Here is a 27623-nt window from a genome sequence, read left to right as displayed (position 1 = left end):
CTGGAACTTCCTTCTCTGCCATTTTGTGTCAACCCTACTTTCTTAAATCTTGTTTCCTGCTTCCCTTCTGTTCATATGTCTTTTTAAAAATCCCATACAAGTCCCTTAAAGGTTGGTTGCAGGCTAATGTAATGATGATTAGAACTGTACCAAAATCTAAGGTGAATTAGGTTGAGATAAATTAATCAGTTTTGATTATCTTAGACATTAGATTTGAGCATGCATTACTTTTGCTGATTCTCCATTAAAGTAGAAATGCATTGTGTATTTAAATATAGACATTGTAAATAATGAGGGATTGGTTTTATAGGCTTGATGTGGTTTATAAGATTGAAAAGGATTTCAAATTTTGCCAATTATGAAGAGTTGATTTACTATTATTATTATTGCACGAGTTAATTTCTACATAGTATTTTTCTGTTTCCTGTATGGATTGGCTAATTATCATGATAGAAAATAAATTTTAAAATTATGTATTTAAGTCCAAGAAGTTTAGACAATTTGTTGCTATATGATGTCATTTATGCTATATGATCTTTTTATTTAACATTTATATTGCCATAGCGCATAGTAATAGAATATATTTATATGTTTATTCACATTAAATTGTAGTTCATTTTTTAGTTAAATTTTTAGGAAGAAGGTGTGGAAACCCTGGTACTCTAACAGAACCACAGTCCGAAATTTATATTCTGACCTATTTTATCACTTTTAGAGTTGTTAACGCATGCTTAATAATTCTACTAATAAAATACTAAATTTTTATACTCATTTCTTTTTAGAACCTTATAAAACACCTTCCTGAGCAGACGGTACTCAATGAATTAGCAAAGCTGAAGAATGAATATGATGACCTTTGTGAGCCTGAACAATTTGGAGTCGTGGTATGTATCTAGCATACGTCAGCTTGGAAGTAACCCTTGTCAGAAACAGTGAAAATAATTTTAATCGTTGATTTCTTTTTTACTGTACAACAATGTAATTTAATATAATATTGGCCTTCAGAACAACATCCTTTGTTTTTCTATTATTTGTCATGGTATTGAAAAATAAAGAAATTAAAATTTACGTTCTATAAAATATTTCAAAATATCTCATGAAATATATGAAAAATAGTATATATATTATTGTATTGTCTATTTTTACTTGTATTTAGATCTTGATGTCAGCATTTGCCCTCCCCCCCAATATTTAGACTAATAAAAATGGTAGTAACTAGGTAAATATTCTAGGGACTCTGTGGTATATATTATGTCAGAAAAAGCACAAGAACTTTTAGATTTCCTATAGAGTGTTATTAATTGATGGAAAGCTTTAAATACACTGTTTCAGCTGGAAAGAAAAGCTCATAAATACACATTATGCTTTAGTGTGGTTGGTTATATCATTATCGAAATGTATTATATTTCCTTATTCCCTCTTTATTTTAAGGGGTACAAAAGATGACTAGGTATAAATTATATATTAAAGAATATAGTTATATATTTTAAGTACTCTCCAAACCTGCTATTCAAATAATTGCCTCAAAAAATAGAAAGAGGGCATGGTGATTTATATATTTCTTAGAGAAAAAAACTTTTTGATTTAGGTATTCTCTACAAGTTTGTTGTCTGTATGAATAAACAATTCTAGTACAGCTGCCAGCTTTACCCTGGCTTCTTGACCATTTTCCATTTGCTTATTAAGACTTAAAATTACCATCAGTCCTAATAGTCAAACACTGTGTCTGCTTCATCCAAAATATTTTATAATCTGTTTTTTCTAACTTTTTAAAAAATAAGTTTATTGGGGTAACATTGGTTAATACAATTATATAATTTTCAGGTGTACATTATCATTTAACATTTGTATATTCTATTGTGTGTTTAGTACCCAAAGTCCAGTTTCTTTCAGCTATCAAATATTCGATCCCCTTTACCCACTTCACCCTCCCCCTACCCTCCTATATTTGACCCCCTTTACCCCATCTACCTCCCTCCTCCTCCCTTACCTCCTACCCTCTGGTAACCACTAGTCTATAGTCTATGTCCATGAGTCTCTGTTTGTTTGTTCTGTTCATTTGTTGCTTTTAGGTTTATATCCCACATATGTGATGTCATGTGATTTTCAACCTTTTCTGTCTGGCTTATCTCACTTAGTATGATTATTTCAAGATCCATCCATGTTGTCACAAACAGCGATATTTCATCTCTTCTTATGGCTGAGTAATATTCCACTGTATATATGTACTTCTTTAGCCAATCATTGTATCGTAGGACACTTCAGTTGCTTCCATATCCTGGCCACTGTGAATAATGCTGCTATGAATATCGGTGTGCAATATCTTTTTGGATATGGGTTTTCAAGTCTTTGGGGTCAATACCCAGTAGAGGGATTGCTGGATCATATGGTAGATCAATTCTTAGTGTTTTGAGGAACCTCCATACTGTTTTTTATCGTGGCCGTACCAATTTGCGGTCCCACCAGCAATGTATAAGGATAACCTTTTTAATAGTAATATATTTGAAATGATCTGGTTTGGTCTTTTGGAATTTAAAAATCCTGTTTAAAGTCAAAATGTGATAGATGAGACAGAGAATGTTTCTTTTGAACATGTGCATTAACTGCTTGCCCATATTTAGACTTTATTAATTCTCAGATATGGCATTGCATACAGTGATGTAGGATTCTTTCCAGTCCTTGAAAAGCAAATCAGGAATGCATATTTGGTATTGGATAGAGAATGTAAATGTACCGGAAGCAGATATTTCTCTCATTTTTTAGTTAGATAAATCAATCAACTAACTGGTTGGATATTATTAATTAAATAACAGCACTTTAGTGCCATATGAAATAATAAAATTTTCCAGACCAAAGTCCAAACTTGAAACCTAAGCTGTTTGAATTCATATTATAATTGAAGCTAGGCTATGTACCATCTGAGAATTCAGCTGTATCATGATGGTTATGAGTTTTACAGTAAGTACACTACACAATTTCTCTGAAGCCATTTTTTTTTGGGGGGGGGGAATGCAGTTTATCTTGGAAGATGTATTAGTTTGCCAAGAAAGTCCTTCAAGAGGCATATCCTTGGTACTACACTGAGGAAATGAAGTTTGGGGACATAAAAAGCAATATACCTTCTGAACTAAAAGCAAAATAGAAAATGGAAGATATTTCTTGTTTATGCACATAACCATAAATAATTCTGGGACTGTGTACATGAAGTCACCTGGTCTTCTTATTTACTCTTCCCATCTTTAGCTACACGCCTGCAGGGAAAAAAGCCAAAGACATTATAAAGTAGTTTATGATATATAAATTTTCTAAGGCAGTGTCAATCGGTATTTGCCAAATAAAGTTTAGATAACCTCATATCTAGCCAAAAGAAATTTGAAATAACGCTGTGCTTTAGTTTTTTAAGCGTGTATGCTTTGCAGCGCTTAGGACAATATTTTATCTACAATAGACAATAGATAAATGTTTATTGAATTATAGGGCAATTATTAAACCCACATGTGAGCTTGCAATTTAAAATAGCATATTTTTGATTTGTAAAAGTAAAAATTATGGTGAAACATATTTCTCCCATTCTATGCTGAAATGAAATATACTTCTCTATGAGTATACCCAAATAACTTTAACCCTCAAAATTTATCCACAGCCTACATTTAGGGCAACTTTGGAAATGTATAGAATCATCTGCACTAATGAGAGAGGCTCCAAACTGATAGTCTTGCTTCTTCTCTTTCTCCCCATCAAAGCTAATACTGTAGTCTTCTTAAAATCTCTCCATCATATATCTGTATCAAAAAATTTCGGTGTCTCCCAGATTTTACAGAATAAAACTTGAGCTCTTTAGCATTCTCATTCTGCCTCTGCCCCTCTGGCTTTATATCTTCCTACACAATTTGGTGCGCTCAGTGAATTGGTGTCTTCATGACATTTTAGATTTTACCTCAGTAGGACTCTCATTGCCATTTCAGCATTTTTTCTTCCTTGTTTCTATGCAATGGTCTTTCATTTTTTCATAGCAGCTATACCATTTCTTATCAGCTCTCCTCCAGTCTTCTATCCCGCCCCTCCTCGTTCTTTTCACTTACTACAAACAACCTAATTTCTTACTCGCCAGAGAAATGGAAAAACACTTAGGCTTCAGAACTTCCAATATCTCTTCTACCTACAAAGTTATCTCTACCCCTATCTTTTATTAACTTATTCTCTATCAAACCCAGCAAGAGGGATACCTTATTTAATATGACTAATATTGTTGTTGTTATTATTAGTGATAGAAACAAAAATGTATTGAGGAGTTACTGTGTCAGATACCACGCTAAGCAATTTTGCATGCAGTATCTCACATATTCCTTACCACACTGTGAGATTGACACTTTTATTAGTGCCATATTATGGATTAGGAAACCAAGACCAAGGCAGGCTGGAGAACTTGTCCAAGGTTACATAGTAAATAATAGATGCAAAATTCAAACCCAGGCAGCCTGATTTCAGAGACAATGTTTTTAACCACTGTCCTGTACTGGGATGGGTGTATGTGTGCTGCATGTGTAAGATGTTCTACTACATGCTAATTTACTTATCTCTGTTTGAGGCATTATTATCGCCACCTATTTTAGTTCTGTTATCTTATTGCCTCTTCATTTTGTCAGTCTCCACTCTGCCCTTCTCTTTAGAAAAAAAAAAAATCATCTTCCGTCACTCCTTGCCTAAAACTGATGAATGGATAGTTGGGTAGAGAATAAAAATCCTTCATTGGCCTTGAAGTCCCTCATACCTACTTACCAATCTCCATGTCCTAACAGCAGTTTTTTTCAAAGATTAGTTTCCTTTGGCTGTCTACTTCCTTAACTTCAATGAACAGTAATCAGAATTGTGCCTTAAATAAGGCATTGATCTAGGAGAGGTCATTAATTACCTTCTAATTGCATCAAAAATATACATCAGATCTACTCTGCTTATCTTTGCTGTCACCACTTTAGCCCAAAGCCAGCATCATCATTCCCTTTAACCATTACTATATACTTTTAGCTTGTTTTCTCTATTTATACTTTTTCTCTTCTCCAAATCAGTCTCAGCACAACCCTTGATGTGACATTTCTAGAGTGCATTTGTGTTACCTCATAGTATTTATCTACTTAAAGCATCAGTGTGTTGTATGGCACTAAGGCTACAATATAAACTCCTTACCACAACTTGCCATTTCTCCTACTTTTATCTCCTGCTGTTTGGCTTCTTACTCATTATGCCTCAGCCACATTATATTTGATTTTTCAGTTTTTTTTTTTTTTTTTAATTTATCATGCTCTTTCCTGCCTCTGGCCCATTACGCATGAGACTCTCTGTTACTCCCACTCATTGCCTGCCTCTCTTCTTGTTCTTCGTGTCTCAGTTTAATTTCATCCTTCTGGTCATGTCTTCACTTACCTATCAGTCAAAATTAGGTCTCCCTATTAAATTCTCGCAGAGCACTTTTTTTTCTTTTATTTCTAGAAATTATCATGGTTTTTAATTAAATGCTTATTTGCATTTTTTTTAATTTATTAAATGTCTGTTAACTCCCACTAGATTGCAACTTCCATAGTAAATACATGCATTATTTTGATTCTTAAATGTATTAGCATGAAGGCAAAATCTTTAGACTCTTTCAGGCCTGTCTAATTCTGTATCTATATGGCACTTGATAACATTGAAGAATTTAGTCTTCTTATTGAAACCTTTCCTTGCCTTGCCTTCTTTAACAATAAATACTCTTTCCTGATTTTATTCCTATAACCCTTACCAGTGCCCGATAGAGTTTGCATTATTATATAACTGCCTGGATGATAAAAACAGAATCATATCAGTTAGGACTAGACATGCCAGAAATGATATTACTCCTGCACGATTCATTAAAATCATCATGAACGAACAAACAAACAAACAAAAACAATAAAATTTGCAAAACTGGGGGGAAAATATGGCTTTGACTCTTAGAAAGAAATAAACATATGAGACAATGACTGGGCTGTAAAGCTTTCTCTAAACTTTTTGGGTTTTTTCAGCAACCACATCATTGATTTGCTTGTATTCATATGTAATAAGTTAAAAAGAAACCCCCCAAAAGAGAAAAAGTAAAAAGAAAAAACCAAAAAAATCCAGGGACCTTTTCTCTGTCTAGAGGCAGACCTCCTGGTAAGAGAGAAATGCTAGTTCCCACACCTCCTATGATCAATAATCCTTTTCATTAAGGGGCTAGATTGGCTGCATAGCTTCCCACTGACTTGTCTTCCAGCCTGCCTCCCACAGAATTGAATCTGGTACATTGTTGTAATTATGTGCTATACCTTTCCCAGAAAAAAAGCACAGACCTTTGAAAGCTCTGCCAGTTAGAACCCCCAGCAGGAACTTTTAGACTCTTCAGAGTGTGTTTGCAACTCAGCTGTTCTCCATCCTCAGAGTTTTGGAAATTCCCACTTGTCTTGCACTAAGGATATAGAACCATACTGAGTATATCTATTAAACTAACTCATTATCTAAGAAAAAGAAGGCAATAATTAGTTCTCTTAGTAATCGGTACTTTGTTTTTCTGACTTCAAAATTACCCATATTTTTCAATTAAAAATATTCTAAAGTTATAATCTAACAAAAAGATGTTGAGATAGCCCTATACATAAAAGCATTTATAATGAAAAGCACAGATTATGTGATATTGCTGACAGCACACTTATTTTTTTTTTCTTTTTCGACACAAATATATGAAGCCAAGAGGAGTAGATTTATGCCTAAAGTCGGTATGCTTTCTAATTAAAAAAAAAACAGCAACAAAAAAAAAACATAAGAGCTCATGAGCTGTATTCAAGATAGCTTAACCAGGTGAAAAGGACATTCTTAAAAGGATTTTTATTTTCTCCCACATATCATCAAAGGCAATTACTTTGGACGGGAAATTTTAGCTCCTCTATTCCATTAATATTAAATCATTATTCAGGTTTGCATATTCATTGGGAAAATCACATTTTTCTTTATTTTATCTGTGCTTATTCAATGTTCAGCATTTTGGTATGTAATACCTTGATTGTTTCTGTTTTCATTCTTTCTTTAAATATGAATGTTAGCTCTTTTGTGTGCATTTATTTTATCTGAGAAAAAGCTGGTTTAATAAATTTGAGATAAGGCAAAAGAAAACTCCCCATGATTCATTTCCAAATCCATGTATTCATATTCTTTTTTAGTTCATTAATTTTTCATAGTAATCCATTTTGTGACAGGATTAATTTATTTCCATCAGCTTTTGCAATAAAATAAGGTAAAATAAAACCAGCTGAAAACTGAATATTCAGATTAAGTCTATGGATGTCAATCAATTTTGCTATTGATTGCTTTTCATTAAATTAAAAAAAATCAAAAATTAACCCTTCTCCCTAATACAACAGTGTAGCAGCATAGTCAATGTTTTGATGGACGTTCTTGGCCTCAAACAATTGTTTTCAGAAAGATGTTTTGAAATCCTTGCTCAAATTCTTAGTATGATTCTTCTGAGTTTATAGTGTCTTTCGGGACAGACATTGTTACTGTGTTGTCTTACAGACCAGACAAGTAGACATTTGTTGAGGCATAATTTCCACATATCACTATCTTGGGGGGAAATATTTTTTTATCAACACATCTTTATTTTTCTGGTATCGAGTCAGTTTTCAACACTCTTTTTTCAAAGCCTCATTTTACAGATTAACTATGGCTCTTCTCTCTTTTGGCATCTAATATGTAAACATTTGCCATTGACTCTATGTAGCAGGTACACTTGAATTGATTATTTTGTCCAGGTCAGGTACTTGGCGTACAGCAGAAAGTACAGCAATGAGCAGAAGAAACCCTGCCCTTGAGGAGGTTATTGTTAAAAGAGAATAAGAAAATTATTATTATTATTATTATTTTTAGCAGAGAATCACAGGTGTCCCCGCTTTATTTCCCTACTACCAGGCAGAGTTTTGCTCAGTCATTAAGTCTGGATCTCACAATTTTCATAGGCAGTTCTGCCTGCTGTCTAACTTAAGTCCACCTGCCTATAGTGTGACTTCATTATCATAATCATTATGATATCCATGATACAAAATTATTCTGTATGTTCAATGTGCAATGGCTTCTAATCGTATTTAACTGTTTAGAGAAAACACCTTGTAACAAATGTATATTTGTTGCAAATATATCTGTTAATTCTAATGGAGTCTTAACATTATATTCTGAAGAGACTAGAAGATCAGTTATGCTCAGATATGACGGTAGTTGAAGGTGTGTTTCTTAGCAGTGCAAAAGGGAAGATGATAGAAAGAACCTTAAAGGCAAGCGACACATGACTGCAGGAGGGACAAGTGGCCATCTCCTCTTTCACACATCATTTTTATACTTGTTCCTTTTATTCTTTCTCTCTAGATTATTTTGGTAGTTTGGCAGTAGACCAATATTCACCAGCTGTATAGGTAGTGAAATGTGTATAATTCAAATTATATAAATAAAACTGCATCTAACTCTTTGGGGAAATAACCCACTTGTAGCTACTCTCACTAAAGCCGTCAATGCACTTTTTTTTTAATATAATACAGATCAGCTGAAGAAATGATAGCTGCTTGATGTGATTTGATAGACAAGTACCTCATAACACAAATAAATCCCTTACATAACATAACACCATGGTCAGCCTCCTACATCACTTCAAGGAATGAATTATAAAACAAAGGATGCCAGTCAACTAAAATGCTTCAAGGAACCACAACTGAAAGTGAACATACATTTGAACCGAGTTTTTGTTGTATTTACTTATATCACTTGGGTGTACTCAAATGCCTTTATGAGACATGAGCCTTTTAATAATTTTATCTGTGGCTGGGGATGTTGCTCAGTGCTTTCTATTATTTCTAAGCTTGCTTATCCGAGACACTTCCTTACATACCAAATCCTCTAATGGAGATTCAACTGTTGTCTATCAGTGTACCCTGGTTTATTCATAAAAAATGTTTGCTTAGAATTGCGGCAAATTCTGTTAGTATGATCAATGCATGCTGATTTGTGGTTCCTGTTAAGAGATGCGCCCGATATAGTGTCACCCCCTCCATAAGGTCTTGATTTTACAATAACACATTTTCAGTAATAACATTTCTAATAGTAAATGCATATTATGAGTTTAAACTGGCTAAAGGGAGCAGAACACAATATTTACAGTGTATTCAATAGATAATAAGCACTGTTCTTCACCAAAGTCCTGGTAACACACATTTCTTACTTTTAGATGAGAGAAACTTTTCTTCAAATTCAGGGGAACAATCAGGGATCATGATTCCTTCTACTTGAGAATTTCTGAGGATGAGTAAAGAGGGTAATAACAACAATAGCTATTGTTTTAGAGTACTTACACCGTGTCAGCTACTATGACAGGAGTGTGCTCATAGTATGTCACTTAAGTCTTACTGCAACTTGCATGAATGACTTAAAGAATACATTTTACTTATGAGGAAATAAAGTCTCAGAAACATCAGGTAACTTGCACTAAAAGTCGTACAATTAGAAATTGACAGAACTGTAGTTCAAGTCCAGGTCTGTGTAACTTAGAAGTCTCTGTTTCTTCAACTACAGTTTACAAATGGGTCTGGAGAATTCAGAAAATGGTTTCTCTCCCTCTCTGTGGATTAGGGAAAATTTTCTCTCAAAATTACCCTTCCAGCGAGTTATAAGGGCTCTGAATTTGGGCTAAGATTGGGCCTGGGCAGTATCATTGGAATGACTCATATGGTACAAATTGCCTTCCATAGGATACCTTTCTCCTACCGCACATCAGCCTACTATACCTTTTCATACTAGGCATCTCTTTCCAATCCAGCCCTTTGCTGATATTAGAGTTCCTATTTGTATGAATGAATATGTTCATTCATTCATTCATTCATTCATTTTACAATTATTTATTTTTTAATCACCTATCATATTTATTACCTGCTATGTGCCAAACCGTGTTCTAGACGGTAAATGAATTAAATTTTTCCAGATCAAAAGACAACTCTGACTCCCCCTCTACCGTACAGCCTCTTCCAAAATCAGACTTTTCAACAAAGTTAATTCCCTAGCATTTCTGGTGTGACATCTTAGCTGAAGATATTATTTGGGGGATAGTAAAATATTACTATCTTCTGTTAATTTTGTTCAATACACAATCTATCTGTTCTACTTGAGAGATCTGAAAATGGTTAGTCAGCTAAGGCAATGGTTCCCAACCTTTTTGGTACCAGGTACTGGTGCACCTATGAGAATCTAATGCCCGATGATCTGAGGTGGAGCTGAAGTGATGATGCTAGCGCTGGGGAGCAGCTGCAAATACAGATGAAGCTTCACTCTCTTGCCTGCCGCTCACCTCCTGCTGTGCAGCTCTGTTCCTAACAGGCCATGGACCTGGTACTGGTCCACGGTGGGGTGGAGGGGTTGGGGAACCCTGAGCTAAGGAGTGCTTTTAAAACCAATCAGCAAATATTTGAATATCTAATTTATGCAAGATCCTGTGCTAGGTGCTGTACAAGGTGCAGTCTTTGACTCTTCTCTATATATTCTCCTCATCAATGACCTTGCCTCCACAACGTCTATTCAAATAACTTTTAAATCTACCAACTGCAATATTTATCTCCTCTTAAACTCGAGAACTGAATTTCCCAATGCTACTGGATATTATAATAATTCGTAAAACTCAAAACGTCAAGAAAGCAATATTTTTTCCCTACCACAGAACTATTATTTTACCGTTTATGCAAGAATTTAGAGGAGAAAGCTGGAGGGATCACATTTAAATAGTAACATTTAGTAATTCAATCTTGAATTACATAAAATTTAAGCTTGAATGGTGAACATGAAAGTAAGAGGCAATTCTAAGAAATTCTTCAGGTTAAAATGTAGACGAGGAATAGTATTAAATTACATTGTATTTACCATGATTTAAATATGAAACCAAGATTTGGAGCCTTAATAACAGGAAGTTAATGGTGTCTTTGTTAGTAGTAAAATACACTATTTAGAATCTGAGGATGTTGAACCAACTTCACTTAATTTTTTTTTTTTTTTTATAATAGCCAAGTATTTTATTTTTTTATTTTTTATTTTTGTAGATCTAGTACCCTTTACCCTACCTTTCTACAACTCTAGAGGTAGACAAAGGAAAAGAAGGAAATATTTATGGATCATTTATTTGACTCCTGTCTAACCATCAAGAATTTTCCCTACTTTACAGATGAGGCACCTGAAGACCAGAGGAATTAGGTAGATTAGTTTCACAGCCAGATTATGTAAGCATCTCCAGATTAAGTCATTTGATTGAATTTGCTACTAAACTGTACCCTACCTTCCCCCACTGCCTTAGTCCCTGATTAGCTTACTGTAGTATAGGCAGCAGCAAATCTGGGGAAGCAGATTCATCTACTCTCATACTCCTGAAACAAAACAACCAACCAGACAGTAAACCACACAAACAAGCACCTCTTTCTGCCTTCATTATTGCCAACAATGTTCTACCTCACAGTAGACTTAAAATCTTAGAGCTATCTCTGACTTTTCCCTCCCATAACTGGTCAATTGCTAAGTTCCACTGATTCTTCCTTGATTCTGCTTCTTGTATCCTTTGCTTCCTTTCCCTTCCTAGTGTCAGCATTGTAGTTTATTTTGAAAACTTACTAATGGTTTCCCTGCCACTAATCTCTGCTTCAACTAATCCTACATACTTCTCCCAAGGTGACTCAAGAGGCAGTTTAGTATAGTGGCTGAAAGTCTGGGGTCTGTAGTCCATATGTCTGAGTTCAAATCTCTAGGTCTTCAACATATAATTTGTGTATTACTTAGTATTTCTGTGCCTCACTTTCCTCTACTATAGAATGAGATTAATGCTAATAACTTTTTCCTAGGGTTGTTTTGACAATCAAGCCTGTCTATCTGTATATCTATCTATCTATCTATCTATCTATCTATCTATCTATCTATCTATCTATCTATCTATCTAATCTATCTATCTATCTATAGATAGATTAGATAGATAGATAGATAGATAGGTACACTATTTAGAATCTGAGGATGAATTAAATTTTAGATAATTTATATCTATAGATAGATAGATAGATTAGATAGATAGATAGATAGATAGGTATAGATATAAATTTATATATATGTACAAAATGTGTGGCACAAAGTGCTCAATAAATGTTAATCACTTGTTACTATTATTATTAAAGTGCATTTTCAGTCACATTATTTTAGTTGGAGCTGGTATTAAAACAAAAATCATGCCCTCTGAGTTTGTAGGCCAAGGATTGAAATACAAAGCTCCAAAATGATAAAAATATGAATAAAGACAAGTATTAGAACTTAAGCAAGACTAAAAAGCATGTAAACCTTAGGTTTAAATTCCTTGTTGATCAGGCATAAAGGCCCCCCTGGTGAGCTAGGTCCCTACATGCCCTATAAAGCATGGCTAGAAGGGCAGAAAAGTGGTGACTAGCACCTGGTCAAGATAGTTCTGGCTTTTTTAACCAACAGAGAGGCTAAAAAAAACTATTCTCTAAATATATAAAATGATAGAGGACATGATTCTGTGCTAATGGTGGCCAGTTACCAGTGACAGGAAAGGAGAAATAAAATGGGGAGAAATTTGGAGTCAGTGGTAGAGGAATAAAAAAAGGCAGAAAAAGACAAGTAGAAACTTAGATTCACACACAAATATACAGAAGGAGACTTGCAGGTTCATGGAGACATAGACTTTGATGTGATTCACTTCCAATTGTGTGGCCTTTATATCCATTCTTCAAATACTTTGGCCCCAATTCTGCCCCTAGGTATACACCTCATATATTCCTAACCTATAAACCTTTTCTTACACCCTTATTTCTCTCTACACCTTCCTTTTGGTCTCACTTTGTTATCTCAGTCTCAATCTCTCCCTTCATCCCTTTCTCCTTTCTCCCCCCTCCATCTCTCTCTCTCTTTCCTCCCTTTATAGGCCTCTACTGTGAAGCCTTCATTAAACATTGTAGTCATACGAGTTTAAAGTTTTCTCTTCCTTCAGTGAACATTTCCAGCACTTGTTTTCTGTTTACCCATCTAGAATCATGTGCTGATTTTATCACTAGCTATAGTTTTCAGCTTTAGGCTATATTGAGAACTTTTGTGAGAAGATGGTGTGTCTTATACTTACCATGTGAGCACTGAAGAAAAAGTAGGATAGTTTGCATAGTATTACCCTGGCCATATCAAAAAGCTAGTGATAAGACTTACATAAATATAGTAACAGGTAGATATTCCCAGCATACTTTGATACGTCTATAAAATCACAAAAGCATAAAGGGAGTTTAGCAGAAGGCGAAGGTAAATCTTTGGAGAAGCAGACACCCATGGTTAATGAGGAAGTTCATTTTAAAAAATGATGGACTATGTCTTCCTTTCGTATTAGAACAAATATGCTCCATTCAATAGCTCATTTGCTGCTTTTGTAGCTTAAGGGTTTTGTTTATGTTCTCTAATTTTTTTCATGTTCTCTACAGATATCTCAATGCCTAATCTGTGCCTGACATTTGTATTCAAGAAGCAGAAAATAAATATAATTAGGATTGTTAATAATTTCATTTCATTGTGTGTGTTTATATATGTCCATGTGTGTCTACTCTCCCCCCTACCTCTCTCCCAGAATTCATTTGGTGAGTGAAAACTAGTTAAATGCTTTGGAGTTAGAGAAAATTAAAGACTAAAATAAGTTATTATCATAGGAGCTATACCATAGGGAATAGAGAATGTGTACCAATACTGTGAAACAAGTAATGAAAAACTAAGTTGAACTGTTTTGAAGAAAACCAATATAGAAGTCTTGAATAATGTACTTAAAAGTTAAGTTCATGTGATTTTACCATAACCTAATTATTGAACATCAACATTCTGTTAAGTAGGTGAAATTCTTTAGAGCATATATAAATATTTTACATAATTATGAATAGAAATCATAGGTTTAAAAATAATTAAATGCTCAGTCAGAGCTAGTTCTCTGACTTCAAACAGCATAGTAATAGGTAATTTTTTAGGAAATGTGATTTTCTGTCATCATGTACATCTTTTATCTGTAACCTAGACATTCACTCAACTCAATTTCATATTTGTAAATTTTCATAGTTTGCCTCAGGGGCAGATTTTTGGCATTTTAAATGCTGTTGATGACTAATGATTATGCAGTTAACATACAGCAACTATTTAGCTTCAGTAATATTATCTTAATGCTATAAGGATGATTTAAGTTATTTAAAACCGAACAGCTTTTTTAAACTTTGATAAAAATATTCTTTTGGAATGTCTAAACCCAATAAAAATATTTTTAAAATCCCAGACGGGACTCATTTTATGCAGAAATTTTACAGTATTGTCTATAAAATGATCTCCACTAGAGAGAGAAATAACTGGCTTTAAATATTTGTTCTTATAAAACATTCCTTATCTTACAGATGAGCTCAGTGAAAATGTTGAAGCCTCGTCTCAATAGCATTCTTTTTAAACTCACGTTTGAAGAACACATAAACAACATCAAACCAAGCATCATAGCAGTAACTCTTGCCTGTGAAGAACTGAAGAAAAGTGAAAGCTTTAACAGACTTTTAGAGTTAGTTCTTCTGGTTGGAAACTACATGAACTCAGGCTCAAGAAATGCCCAGTCTCTGGGTTTTAAGATCAACTTCCTTTGTAAGGTAAGATAACATTTTATAATGCTTATTTACAACAATAATTTTGTCTATGAGAGCGGTCACTCTAAATAGCAATAATACATAAGTCAAAAAAAGTATGTTTTAAAAAGGGTGAATTTTATCATATGTGAATTATATCTCAATTAAAACAGATAGATGATTTTTCAAGATCTTACTTCAGTAAAAGTTCAATGACTGTGTAGATTCTTTTGCAGTATAGTACTAAACTCAGCTCGTTGAATATTACTGGAGTTTGTAGATCAAGAAAATTTGCTTTCATAAGGCAGATACAATCTTGTATTTCAGTCCTTTTTACTTATGTCTCTCCAAAAAGTATTTGAGGAGTGAAATTCGATGAATAGCCAGAAATTTATTTTTGAATGTGCTTTGCTTATTCTACCCTAAGAGAATAACATTCTTTATTGTTAAATAGTGTGTTACTAAACTTATATTAGGTATCTAGTCCATTTCCAAATATTAAAATATCAAGTGACATTTTATTGTTTAATTTGTACTTTTATAATATCATTTTTGAGATTTTAACTTTTGTGGAAAGTAAACAGAAAAAGAGAAGCACACAAGTGCTTGCATATGTCCATTTCTAGACTAGAGCAAACTACCTTATTCAAGGGAAAGATCTGTCTGTTACAGAGAGAAAACTGAACAGACTGAGATGAAGGCCTGTAAGAAAGCTAGAGACGAAAATAAATCTGAAAACAAGCGATATATCTTTGACATCTCACCATTCCTTCACATTTTTTTTCTCTCACATCTGAAAACATTGCAGAACTTTGCTTAGTTCTTGAAGTACATTATAATGAGAATCTCAAATCTAGCAATGGATAGAATGGATATAAATTTCTTTTCTATTCATGCATTAAATAGATGTGTATTACATATACATGGACAAGCATTTTAATATGTATCAAAAATGATTTGCTCCTGGTAGTTCTAGCTCAGATAGACATAACGAATACTATTTGTAGATAATAGGATATATAATGGAATTGTATTTGCTTACTCCTGATTTATTTCTGTGGGATATAAGGAAAGAGAAAAAGATATCCGCATTGCTAAATTCTGTCAAAAAAAACATTTTTCTTCCCTCTTCTTGTGATATCAGGGGGCGTGTGAAATTATTTGATAAAGCCAGAAAGAATGAGACAATGTTTGTAATAAACTGGACTAAATCATAGCCAGATTTGTAGGATAAAACTAAATATTTAACACTTTTGTATCATATTGCATACCACATACTGAACACTAATAAAGTCGTTTCTTACCAAGATGCTACTCATTTAGAGTATATGCTGTATGCACAGTGAGTGAATCTTGAAGTATTCTTGGTTGATTATAAAAGTATCATAAATTAAAAGAAAATATTAAGAATTTCTATCATATACATATTTCACATTTAATTCAAATAAAATGACATTTAAAACAAAATATCCTAATTTGAATAAATACATACCTTTTTAAGTGTCTTAATTTCACAGCATTCAAATTAATTTCATGAACTAATTTTTTTGAAGCAAGAATGAATAAGTCATTTATACACAGGAACAAAAGATTATATTAATCTCACAGAAGGATTTTATAGTTACATCTCATATTTTGGAGAGAGGCTTCTTCCTGTCATCTACCTGTCAAATGAAAGTTCTTCCACACAACGCTGATCTGACATCTATCACTAGAGGTATGCTCAAAGGATTTGGCATAAAGATTTTTGCCAACTTCAAATAAAATTAAAAAAAAAAATCTTGTGAGAAATACTATCAAGTAGTAATAGGTGTTCTAAAAGAGAAAGGAGTGAATGTTTTAAAATCTCCCCCTCCCAATTTTTCAGTAAGATTTTTATCTTCAGGCAAATACTTATTAAAAGAGAGAGAAATACCATATGCATGCATGATATTCACATAATATCTAGGATTAAAAGGATGTTCCTGTAATACAAAGGATTCTGAATAGATGTAAATGTCTAAAATGACAGAAACTTACTGAAGTACATAGAAATAGTTCGCTTAAGTTTGTAATCTGTTCAAATCTGAATTAACTAACTACTGATATATGATTAGCTAGAATTGCTATTAAATTCTAGTTATTTTATAAAAGATTACTTGATTGATTTTTCTTAGTGCTATTTTTTTCTTAAAAATAGCAGGAGGAACTTTCTTTGTAGAATACTGATTATGCTTTTAAAATGATGCCATTTACCCACCTAAATTATTCTAATGATAATTTTCTTTCTCAGTGAATTTAAAACTGCAGTCCACCATTTTTCACAAGAAGCTATAGACTATGTTGTAATATTCACCTAGTTAAAAAGGAGCCACGATATAAACAGTTAAACTTACCTGATGTGTCTTGTAATAAAGTAGCATTAAAAATTCGGATGGTCACAATTGGCTCCTATAATATTTGGGAAGAAAAGGAAAACAGATGGGTTAACCGAAATGTCACATATCACTAAAGATATCCTTACTATAAGTACTACCCTCACTACACAATGCTTTGCTAATTTGCAGCAGTGAATTTTCACTTTGTGAGTCACCAAACCAGAGTGCTGAACTGTAATAAAAATTGTTTCTGTGCAGATGAGTCCCCCCTGTTAGCTTGGCCCCACTTGCCTGTTGGTTATTAAAATTCTAACCAATAGCTATGTTGCACCTCAGGGTCATTGTTTATGTTTTCAGTATATAATAACATATATAATCTGCATAAAGACAAAACATTTAAAAATACTCAGCACTTCCTAGATAATAAGCTTTGAGGATATATCAGATAAGGATCTTTGTCAGCAACAGAAAATGTCTGATTGAAATAAAAAATGGAATTTATTGGGAGGGTATAATGTAGCTTATCCAGAAACTGAGGAAAGGCTGAAGAATTTGGTCTTTAAAAGAACAGCGACTATGGCAAGTTTGAGAATGCAGGGAGTGGGAACTAATAGAAAGTCTTTTTAGGAAGTTACCTTTTGGGTGTGTTAGCTCCAACCATTTTTCTCTTTCTTTCCCTGTGCTTCATTCAAATTCTAATTAGAAAGAGAGACTGGCTTAGTGTGGATTACAAGAACATCCCTTGTCCAAGGGAGGACAGATAACCTCCAAGTCAGGGACAGCCTACCAAGATTACCTGTGGTGGAAGATTGGCCATACCCTAAAGGGTGATGTTACCAGAGATGGGGATACCCAAGGGTAGGTGTCAAGTGAAGGGATTTCAGGAAAGCTCAAACAAAGGCAGTACAAAAGAGATGGTTGATAGACCAGGGGGATACAAATAATACAGAAGACAAACAGGAATCTCAAGATGCTTGTGGTGCAGTTGCATAGCCAGGCAGTATACATACAGAGAATTATATAATGTCAGAGGATACACTGTCGAAGATTACAGAAAATTAATGGCCATTGAAATTACTGTTATGGTGCTATCAATTCTAAGACCCAAGGTGCCAATTGAGATGAATTATGAGCCTTCATTAGCTGGCCAGCAATTTACTCTCTACCATGCAGGGTTAGAGGAGATCAGCCCTGAGCTCCCAAAAGAGGCAGCTCATAAAGCCTAGAACCACAGCCTGGTTTAATATCAAACAAGCAAACAGATTAACCACACCCTAGTTAACATCAAACAAGCAAGCAGATTACAGAAGCAGAAGTTGGCCATTAGCATTTCTTTGCCCCAAACCACACCCTTAACATTACATTGAGATTAGCAGGACTTCAGAGAAGGGTGAGAATTTTTGGTGATGGGCATAGGGAAGGATGGTACTGGTAAATTGGAAGAGAAGGATCTTGAAGGATAGGTAGAATTCACTTATATGAAGGAAAGAAGCCATAACCTTACAAGATGAGCGAACACTGGGCTCAAAAACTACATTTTAGCTTCCATTTTGCTAATTACTAGCAAAATTTTCATGGCTAAGTCACTTTCTCTGAACTTCAGTTTCCTCATTTGTAAATGAAGAAATACAGTGGCCCTTGTTTATTTTCATAGGGTTGTTTTCAGAGTCACATAAAATGATCTTTGTCAGACTACTTTGAAAAATCATAATATTAAACAGATGGTAGTAGTTCTTTTTAACGATGGTACACAGTTATGAACAACCATGTGTTTGAGGATGAATTAGAAAACCATACTTTCTGGAATATGGAGTATATGATAACAAATGATAACAGTGATAGGCAGGTTATGAAAAGATTTTGAGTTATTTGTATACTAGTATGGATATCTTACCTCCAAAATTATGTCTTTGTTTTTTGAAAATCATTCAGAGCCTATTTCATAACTTATGAAGGCCAAAAAGCTTTTTCTGCTTTGAGTTAATATCTCTTTCACCAATATTATGACTTTCTAGTCATTGTAGTTGAACAGAGAGACATAACAAATTATGATACAGAAGGATGATGTGCTTTTGTACAGATGTGAAATGTGTCATACGAAGAGCCTGAAGAAAACATTTAGATTTACTGTGAGGAAAATCTTACTTTAGATATCTTACTTTGTCGTTAGGATTGATGTAATAATGTAATTGTGCTACTTTTTCTAAGATTCATCATTTATATAAAGTATGTGTAACATATAAAGGCCTCATTTCCTAGAAGCCCTCACATAGTATTAGTGACAGAATCGTACAGACATCACTCAAAGTATACAAAGGAAAGCATCTATCTCTCCCATAGAAATCATAAGAAGGAATGTGAAATAGGTTCAGTTTCATTGTGAAATAGAAGGTAATTTACCAAACTATATTATTTGTAAGGAAAATGATTGCTGTCTATGGAAGCAAAAATTGGAAATATGTAATCCAAGAGAAAATCTACAGAAGACCTAAGAAAAAAGTCATTATCTAAGTACTCTAAAAATTTCAGTATCTAAGCATTTTTAGCTGAAATGATGTGGATTGTACCCATATAAACTTAGAATCTTAGCATCAGAATATATCGAGACTAGCCTCTTCAGTCTGCAGATGACAAACGTGAAGCTCAGAGACGTGAAATATTTTCGGTAGTGTATTGGTCAGCTTAGGTTGCCATAACAATAACATAGGCTGGTGGCCTAAACAACAGAAATTTATTTTCTCACAATTTTAATTTTAGAGACTTAACAGTCCAAGATCAAGGTGCTAGCCTAGATGGTTTTTGATGAGGGCTCTCTTTATGGCTTGCAGACAGCCATCTTCTTCTTGGGTGTTCACATAGCCTTTTTTCTATTCAGAGAGAGAGCTGGTGAATGGGGGGTAGGGAGAAGGAAGAGGAGGAAGAGAGAGAGTTTAAGAGAGAGAGATCTGGATATCTGGATGTGGTGTCCCTTCTTCTTCTTATAAGGACACTAATACTGTCAGATTAGGCCCTACCTCTTTGACCTCATTTAACTGTAATTACTTTCCTAAAGGCCTTACCTCCAAATACAGTCACATTGGAAGTTAGGGTTTCAATGCCTGGATTTGGTGGGGGTACACCATTCAGTCAGGTTCATAAAGCTGGATATAGTGACTAACTATCCTGGTTTGTCCAGGACTGAGGCCTTTACCGAGTTGTGGGACTTTCAGTGCTAAAATTGAGACACTCCCAGGCAAACAGGACAGTTGGTCACTTTAGTTATGAACCTAGAGGTAGGGCCCTGGCCACTAAATTACACTCCATCATTTCCTCTTTGTTTAAAACATGTAACAAATACCTTGCATGTTGTGAGGGCAGTTCTATAACTGTCCACATGTTACTATAACAATTTAATTCTCTTTTTTCAAGACTCAACTTGTGGAGTTTGAATGTTTATTTTATTCTACATTATATCCTCAGTGTCTATTGTATATGAAGTCCTCAATAAATTCCTATTGAATGAAAGCCCCACAGTTTGAGTAAATAAAGGATTTGTTGTGAGTGTTTAGCATAAGTGTTAATGTTTTTTAACTGAGAAAATTTAGTTCCTCACAGATGTAAAGGGTGTATTTTTACCAGAAAAACTATCGAATATGCAATTGTAACACTTTGCTATGGTTTATTTGTAAAAACATAAAATTGTTTTATTTGCTATAAATATAAACCAGCAGTTGATCCTCAAATATGAGTTAATAAATAAATATGGGACTATTTAAAACCAAAGCTCTTTTAGAAAATAACCATTATGGAATATACTGAAAGGCACCATAGGAAAAATCAATAAATCCTGGTCAATAGTCTACACATTTGGTTGATGTGTTTTTATAGTTTACAAAGTGCTTTCCTTGCAATTCAGAGAGGTTAATTATTATTAACCCTATTTTGAAAATTAGAAAACTAAAGCCCAATGAGTTTTTGTGGATTTTCCAAGACTAAAAAGCTACTAAATGTTCAAATTTGGGCTTAAATGTAGGTTTTCTGTGTCTAAAACCTTGAAGCAAACTGCCTCTTGTTGCAGTATAATGGAATGTTTATACATACCTCATTTCAAGGAAGCGTTATAGAACCAACTCTGCCACTTAACAGTGTTCTGAAAATGAGGAAAATCACATATGGATTTTCTTGACTCTGGTAGCTTGTAAAATGAGGAATCTCTCTTTTTAAAAAAAAAAATTCTAATTGATTTGGAAGTAGTTGTAGGCATATTAATAGAAAGTTTCTCTTCCTCTAAATAAACTTTATATATCTAGGTAGTAGAGCCTATATATTTGTAAAAAAAAAAAAAAATAACCCAAAACTAATAATATGAATAGTTACAGAGCTATCACTTGGCTTTGTATGTATAGTCTCTCAGAGCATTTAAGTTTTGTGTAGGCAAGGTTGGCTGCTGTTCTCAGATTATATGAATGAGGATCTACTCTCCAGAGAGATGGTTTACCTGGGATCACTCAGTGTCAGAGGCAGAATTAGAATCCAACTTTTCCTGTGACTCAAATTGTTTCAGTGGCTCAAGCTATTTTTAGAATTTGATGGTCTCTTTTGCTTCACTGAACTATGCTTTTTCCTGACAGTGTTTAGCATTATTTTAATTTGGGAGAGATGTGGTTGATAATTGACTGAAAAGAAAATTGTTTTGAGGGATACAATTTGTCTTGGAAAAATCCTCTGTAAGGAGAGATGAGACTCCTTACATGGAATGTTAATGGATGGAATGTTAGGTCCTCTTTCCAAACTTTCTTCATTCTCTCTCTGTTTTTTCCTTTTTTTTAACTTTCCATTGTGTGAGGCTATTTGCAGCAGAGTTTCCAGTTGATAATCTCTCTGAGTCACTGGTTGTAATCAGTGATATAAGATCCAATTCTACAACAAAATGCAGAGACACTCATTCATGTTACTTTGCATTTTAAAATGGTATCATGTAATATAGTGACGCACTATATACCATTTGTTCATAATTCATGACTAGTAGACACAAACATTTCAAGTTAAGAGTTTGTATGTGCCTCATTATATTACACTGAAGCAAAAACATTCATCATTTTTGACCCCTGTAATAACTAATCACTCTAGAATGACATAAGGACAGGATATCATTCTTAATTTTAAATTATTTCTATTGTTCAGCTTATTTGATGGTTGACCTGTATTTAAGTCCATTGTATCTTACTGTATTATGCTTCATGGGCTCTCGTCATTGAGAACCACCACTGAATAGTTTCTTGAGCTTAAAGATGAATGTTGCAGTGTTGTGATACTATGCCAGAGGTGACATTTTAGATTCAGTTTCTATAATTGGGTCATGGGTTTTTTTCCCTTGCAATTCAACATATAAATCAATATACCAAAATTTGTAATTTTCAAACAGCAAGCATTAATATTGCTTAAGTCAATAAGTCCAGGAGTGTTTGATTTTATAGAACACTAAACTTCTTTTTTTAAAGAAACAATTCTCTGTGAGATCTTTTAATTCCCATATGTTACTTGTTATATATCTTAAGGCACGTATCATTCAGTGCATGCGGATTTGTGCATATAGGCAAATGGTAATATTAAAAGACTCCTTCAGTCATCTAATTTCTCCAGTAATCACAATGCTTGGATACCAATCCAGAGTCCAATCCAGAGTCCTCACCTTCAGTCCCCTTCATGTCATTTAAAATCTGAACAAAACACACCCTTCTTCTGATTTTCTTAATCTTCTTTTAAAACGCAGCCTTCTAAAAGTTGGGAACATATGGTCATGCTCCCTGATTTCGTAATCCCATTAACACACTACCATGTGCTTTGTCCTTCAGTTAGAAAATCAGCTCTTTTTCTACTTCTAAGATGGAGGATACTCAGTATCTTTATCTGTCTCTATATCTGTCTCTTTATCTGTCACTATAGTGTTCTGTATATGCTTAAGTAGAAAGACTTAATAAAGGTAGTGTATGTTTCTGATTTTAGAAGTGCTTTCTTCTAAGATAGCTCTCTCAAGTTTTCCAAATGATCACCGTTTTCTAGCTTTGTTCATGTGGAGATGTGTCATATCTTTCTTATTCTCTGTAACCTACATTATGAAATTGAGATGGTAGAAAAAGCTAACTGCTGTGCCAGCAGGGGTAAAACTATATGATCGTGTTGGGCACAGAAGTACATTTGTAAATGTACTTCTTCAAACTGGTATAGTTATGAAAGAATATGTCTATCATATTTTCTTTAAAATATATATTTTTTAAAAACTTGAACTCTGATTAAAAGCAACAAACTCACACCTTTACTCTCTTACTTGCCCCTGAAAATACAGAAGTCCCATGAGCTTATTTAAAGATTTTTCTCTAAGTTAAAATATTCATTAATTTATATTCATTGGTGCAAATTAGTCAATTAATACTTTAAATATAACACTTGTTTATTTTCTCAGAATTTGATTACATCTGTTTAGATATTATCACATTTACAACACTACGGGTTGTATGAAAACTTCATTATATGTCCCCATTTTGCAGTTTATTAAATTCTCTAGAGAACAGTAGTTTGTAAATATAATTTGTCTGATGCAGACTCGATTAGTATTCTTTGTCAATACTGACTGCTTTGGAGACATTTTTTTTCTCTCAACATTTTTTTTTCTGTTTTACTTATATATGTGAAAAATTTCTGTCCTCTATATAGACACGCATATACACACATTCCATGCCTTTAACTGTGATTATTAATATTGTGAAGCCTTGGCTGCTATCCCCGGTATTAATTATGTTATAGTTAAATGTGCTTTTCATATATCCTGATAACTTGCTGTGAGGGGTAATATAGGACACACTTGCCTCTCTACTAGCTGTTCCTAGTTATTGTACTTCCCTATGTAAACACATGACCTTTTCAATATGGAAGACATTCCAATTATTGAAAGTTTTACATTAGGGGAAGGAGCAAGGAAAATGAATTGACAGCCAGACCAAGATAAAAAGTGTGTTTATGCTCGCGTGTGTGTGTGCATGTGTGTGCAGAGAAAGGGAGAGAGGGAGGGAGAGAGAGACAGAGACAGAGAATGAGAATGAGAATGAGAATAAAGGGGATGAAAGAAAGAAATAAGCAGTGATGATTTTCAGAATTGATGACCAGAGAGAAACAATTGAATTAAATATTTCTTCTAATACGTAAGTTGACAAACTTGTAAAGAGCATTTAAAAAGTCAGAGTAAGAGTTGTCAAATTATAGTTTTCTGTCTATAATAATTATTAAAATCCCCAAAATACGTATTGTATATGAAACTATAGTGAAGGGTGTAATTTTTTTTCAGTAGGAGACTCATGTGGCTTGGTTTATGACTCATGAAATAAAGATGCATTTCAAGAAAATGAAACAATGAATACTTCTATTTTTTTTAGTTTTAAAAATTTTATACTCATACTGATATAAGAAATAATCAACTGAATGCTGTGCCATAACTATTCTTGTCCAAGTCATTGTGACTAAACAGTAATACATAGATTTAGCTGTTCCATTGGATAGTATGGCTGGTAGAGATGAATAATTCTCTAGTTTACAAAAAAATCCTTTTTTTTTTTTTTTTTGGTTCTTGTTGAGTTCCCCATATATCAGGGGTGGCAATAAACAATTTCAGCTGTGGAACAGACAAAAAATGATGATTTATGGGACTAGCTGCAGGTCTTACTTGGTTCACCACAAAGAGTATTTCCATAGAGGATTTAAATGAACCCAGCTGGCTTAGTATTCTGCGAATTGCTGTAGTCATTTTCTGAGTTTAATCTTATGACTGATTTTGTAATTCTCACAGTGGGGGAAAGTTGACAACATGAACAGCATTTAGTGAATATAATTAGTAAGTTTGAAAACAAATGCCTTTTTATTCTATGAAAGCTCTGTTTGAAGAGGATTTTTACCCTGTATGAGACTATCGTTCAAAAAATATGGCTACTGTGAGTGAATGTGACCGATCACCTTACAAACTGATTTTCCTGTCAAAGGAAGCCATATTAATGAAAACCTGGCATAACTTTAAAAAAGGGAACTGATAACCATGGAAGAGGGTTTATAAAGCAGCAGTTAATATTCAAATAAAACCGAACATATAATTATCTCTGTGATAATTTTAGAGAATCTAAGAACTATTTATATACAGTTGACCCTTGAACAATGTGGGAGTTGGGGGTGCAGACATTTGCACAGTCGAAAATCTGTGTATAACTTTTGGATCTAATGTTGGTCCTTAGCATCCGTGAACTCAACCAACCATGGATCAAAAGCTGTATCTTTGGTCCGTGGTCAGAAAACTACAGTTAAGAAAGTAAAAATATGGTTTTTGATCTGCAGTTGGTTGAATTCATAGATACAGAACTTATAGATACAAAGGGCCAACTATATTTATTGGAAAAAAATCCAAGTATAAGTGGATTCTCCCAGTTCAAACCCATGTTGTTCAAGGGTCAGTTGTACATATAAGTCTTTTTTAGCTAGTAATCAATTAGCAAGTTAGCCACATTTATTGAACACTTTCTGTGGAACTCTGTGCTAGCTGCTTTGCCAGTATAAAAAGAAGTAAAACATTCATCTCCAGTCCATGGGGGCCTTATGAGCTAGCTTCCAGATACAGAACATTGTAATTCAAAAACAAGAGACAGAAAGGGTAATAGGGGAAGCAAGGCAGGGTGAGGGGATGGGGGAAGATGACTTTTATATAATAGCACACACACAAAAATAATCTATGCTGCCGTAAATACTAACTATAAGATAATAATATACTCTGTTCATTAATAGCCCATACTGTAAAGGAGTCCGACTTCTTTAGAAAGGAAAAGAACAATATTAGCCCCGTGTCCTTTACAACATGTACCTTACTTCTCTCACTCAAAACAATCACTTAGATTTTGCTTTTTTTGACTTCTGTCATGGGAACAAACACAAAACCTTATTATTTCTGTTTTCTTTTTTCTAATTTCTTATTTTATATCTGTATTCTCAGAATACTCTCATTTTTATGCTATACTAAGGGTATTTTTAATACTGCTTCTCATAAATTTCTACCTACTTTCTAGCATAATTGAATGTTATTATTTTTTTAATTTTGAACAAAATTAATCAGTACCTGTTCAAAAACAGTAATATAATGGTACTACTGTGTGACCATTTTATGTTTGTACCCTTCTTGATTCACTAATTGGGTAAAAAAATCAAATAATATTTCTTTGAGTAAGAGGATGTCATGAAATTTTACAGATGAATAAGAATGAAGGAAGTCACTAATGATGTGTGCAATGGATCACTCTAAGATCTAAGCAACTTACTATGAGGAAATATAAGCTATTCAAAGGCTATTTAGAGAAAGGAACTCAATCTTAAAATTCAAGCAAATAGCTAGATAATTACATTAAAACAGAGTATTTTACTTGGAAACCTATGCTGAGGGAAATGAAGATTTGGGGGAGAGATGCCGATGCACAATGCCAAAGATTTTTCATCAGTCACAGTCTGGTCCATTCAAATCCCTTTGTGTTTCCAAATTTTAGCCTTCATGAAGTATATGAGAAAGACCAGGGTACTCATCAACTTCTGAAAGCATCCCCTTAGGACTCTCATGTTGTAATTATTTCAGAAATAAAATGTGTTCATGACCAAGAGAGATTTGAAATTAACTTGTAATTTTTAGAAATAACTTTACCAAAGTATAACTGACATATAAACAAATTCACTCATTTTTGAGTATACAGTTTGATAAATTTTATTTGTATATAGTTGTATAGCCTCCACTGCAGCTAAGATATGGAACAGTTCCATCAACCTGTACAGTTTCCTCATAACCTTTTACAATCAGGACCCACTCCCAGCTCTAGGCAAGTACTCATTTGCTCTCTGTCACTATAGTTTTGCCTTTTATCTAGAATTTTATATGAATGTAATTGTCCAGTAATGTAGCCTTTTGTGTTACTTTGTGTTTGGTATGAGTTTCACCTAGCATAGTATATCAGTAGTTCATTTTTATTGCTGAATAATATTCCATTGTATGGATATATCACATTTGTTTCCATTCATCAACTGATGGACATTTGGTTTGTTCCTATTTTTTGGCTGTTACAAATAATGCTACTGTTACTATTCATGTACAAGCCATAGATTTTATTTATCTTGGATAACTACCTAGGAGTGGGACAGCAGGGTCATATGGAAAGTATAGGTTTAATTTTAAAAAATACTGTTTTCCAAAGTGTCTCTACCATTTTACATTCACACCGACAATTAAAATAAATTAAACCACAATGAGATACCATTTTATAACCATGAAATTAGCAAAAATTTTAAATTCTGATAGTATCAGATATGAGTCGGAATATGTGTCAAAGAGAACTGCTGGTGAGACTGTACCTTGGTACCTCTATTTTGTAAGATAATTTGGTACTATTTAGATATGTTAAAGATACAATATCCAGAAATGCCACTTCCTCATATATTTTCTAGATGTATTCTTACATAAGGATTCTGGAGATATGTATAATGATCACAGCATCAAAGGATACTATCAGCAGAGTAAAAAGGC

At 33.7% G+C, this 27623-nt stretch overlaps 1 protein-coding gene across 4 annotated transcripts in view; it reads left to right on the top strand.

The window, feature by feature from the left end:
* DIAPH2 (diaphanous related formin 2) overlaps positions 1–27623 on the top strand; it is a 781302-nt gene that overhangs the window by 364871 nt on the left and 388808 nt on the right. For all 4 annotated transcript variants that reach the window (XM_025044410.1, XM_025044409.1, XM_015586720.2 and 1 more), the window contains 2 exons: positions 783–884; positions 14478–14717. In XM_025044410.1, coding sequence (XP_024900178.1) covers positions 783–884; positions 14478–14717 — 342 coding nt within the window. The remainder of the gene's footprint in view (positions 1–782; positions 885–14477; positions 14718–27623) is intronic.

This window comes from Pteropus alecto, unplaced genomic scaffold, assembly GCF_000325575.1.
Source record: "Pteropus alecto unplaced genomic scaffold, ASM32557v1 scaffold182, whole genome shotgun sequence".
NCBI lineage: Eukaryota > Metazoa > Chordata > Mammalia > Chiroptera > Pteropodidae > Pteropus > Pteropus alecto.
This window is presented reverse-complemented; position numbering and strand designations above follow the sequence as displayed.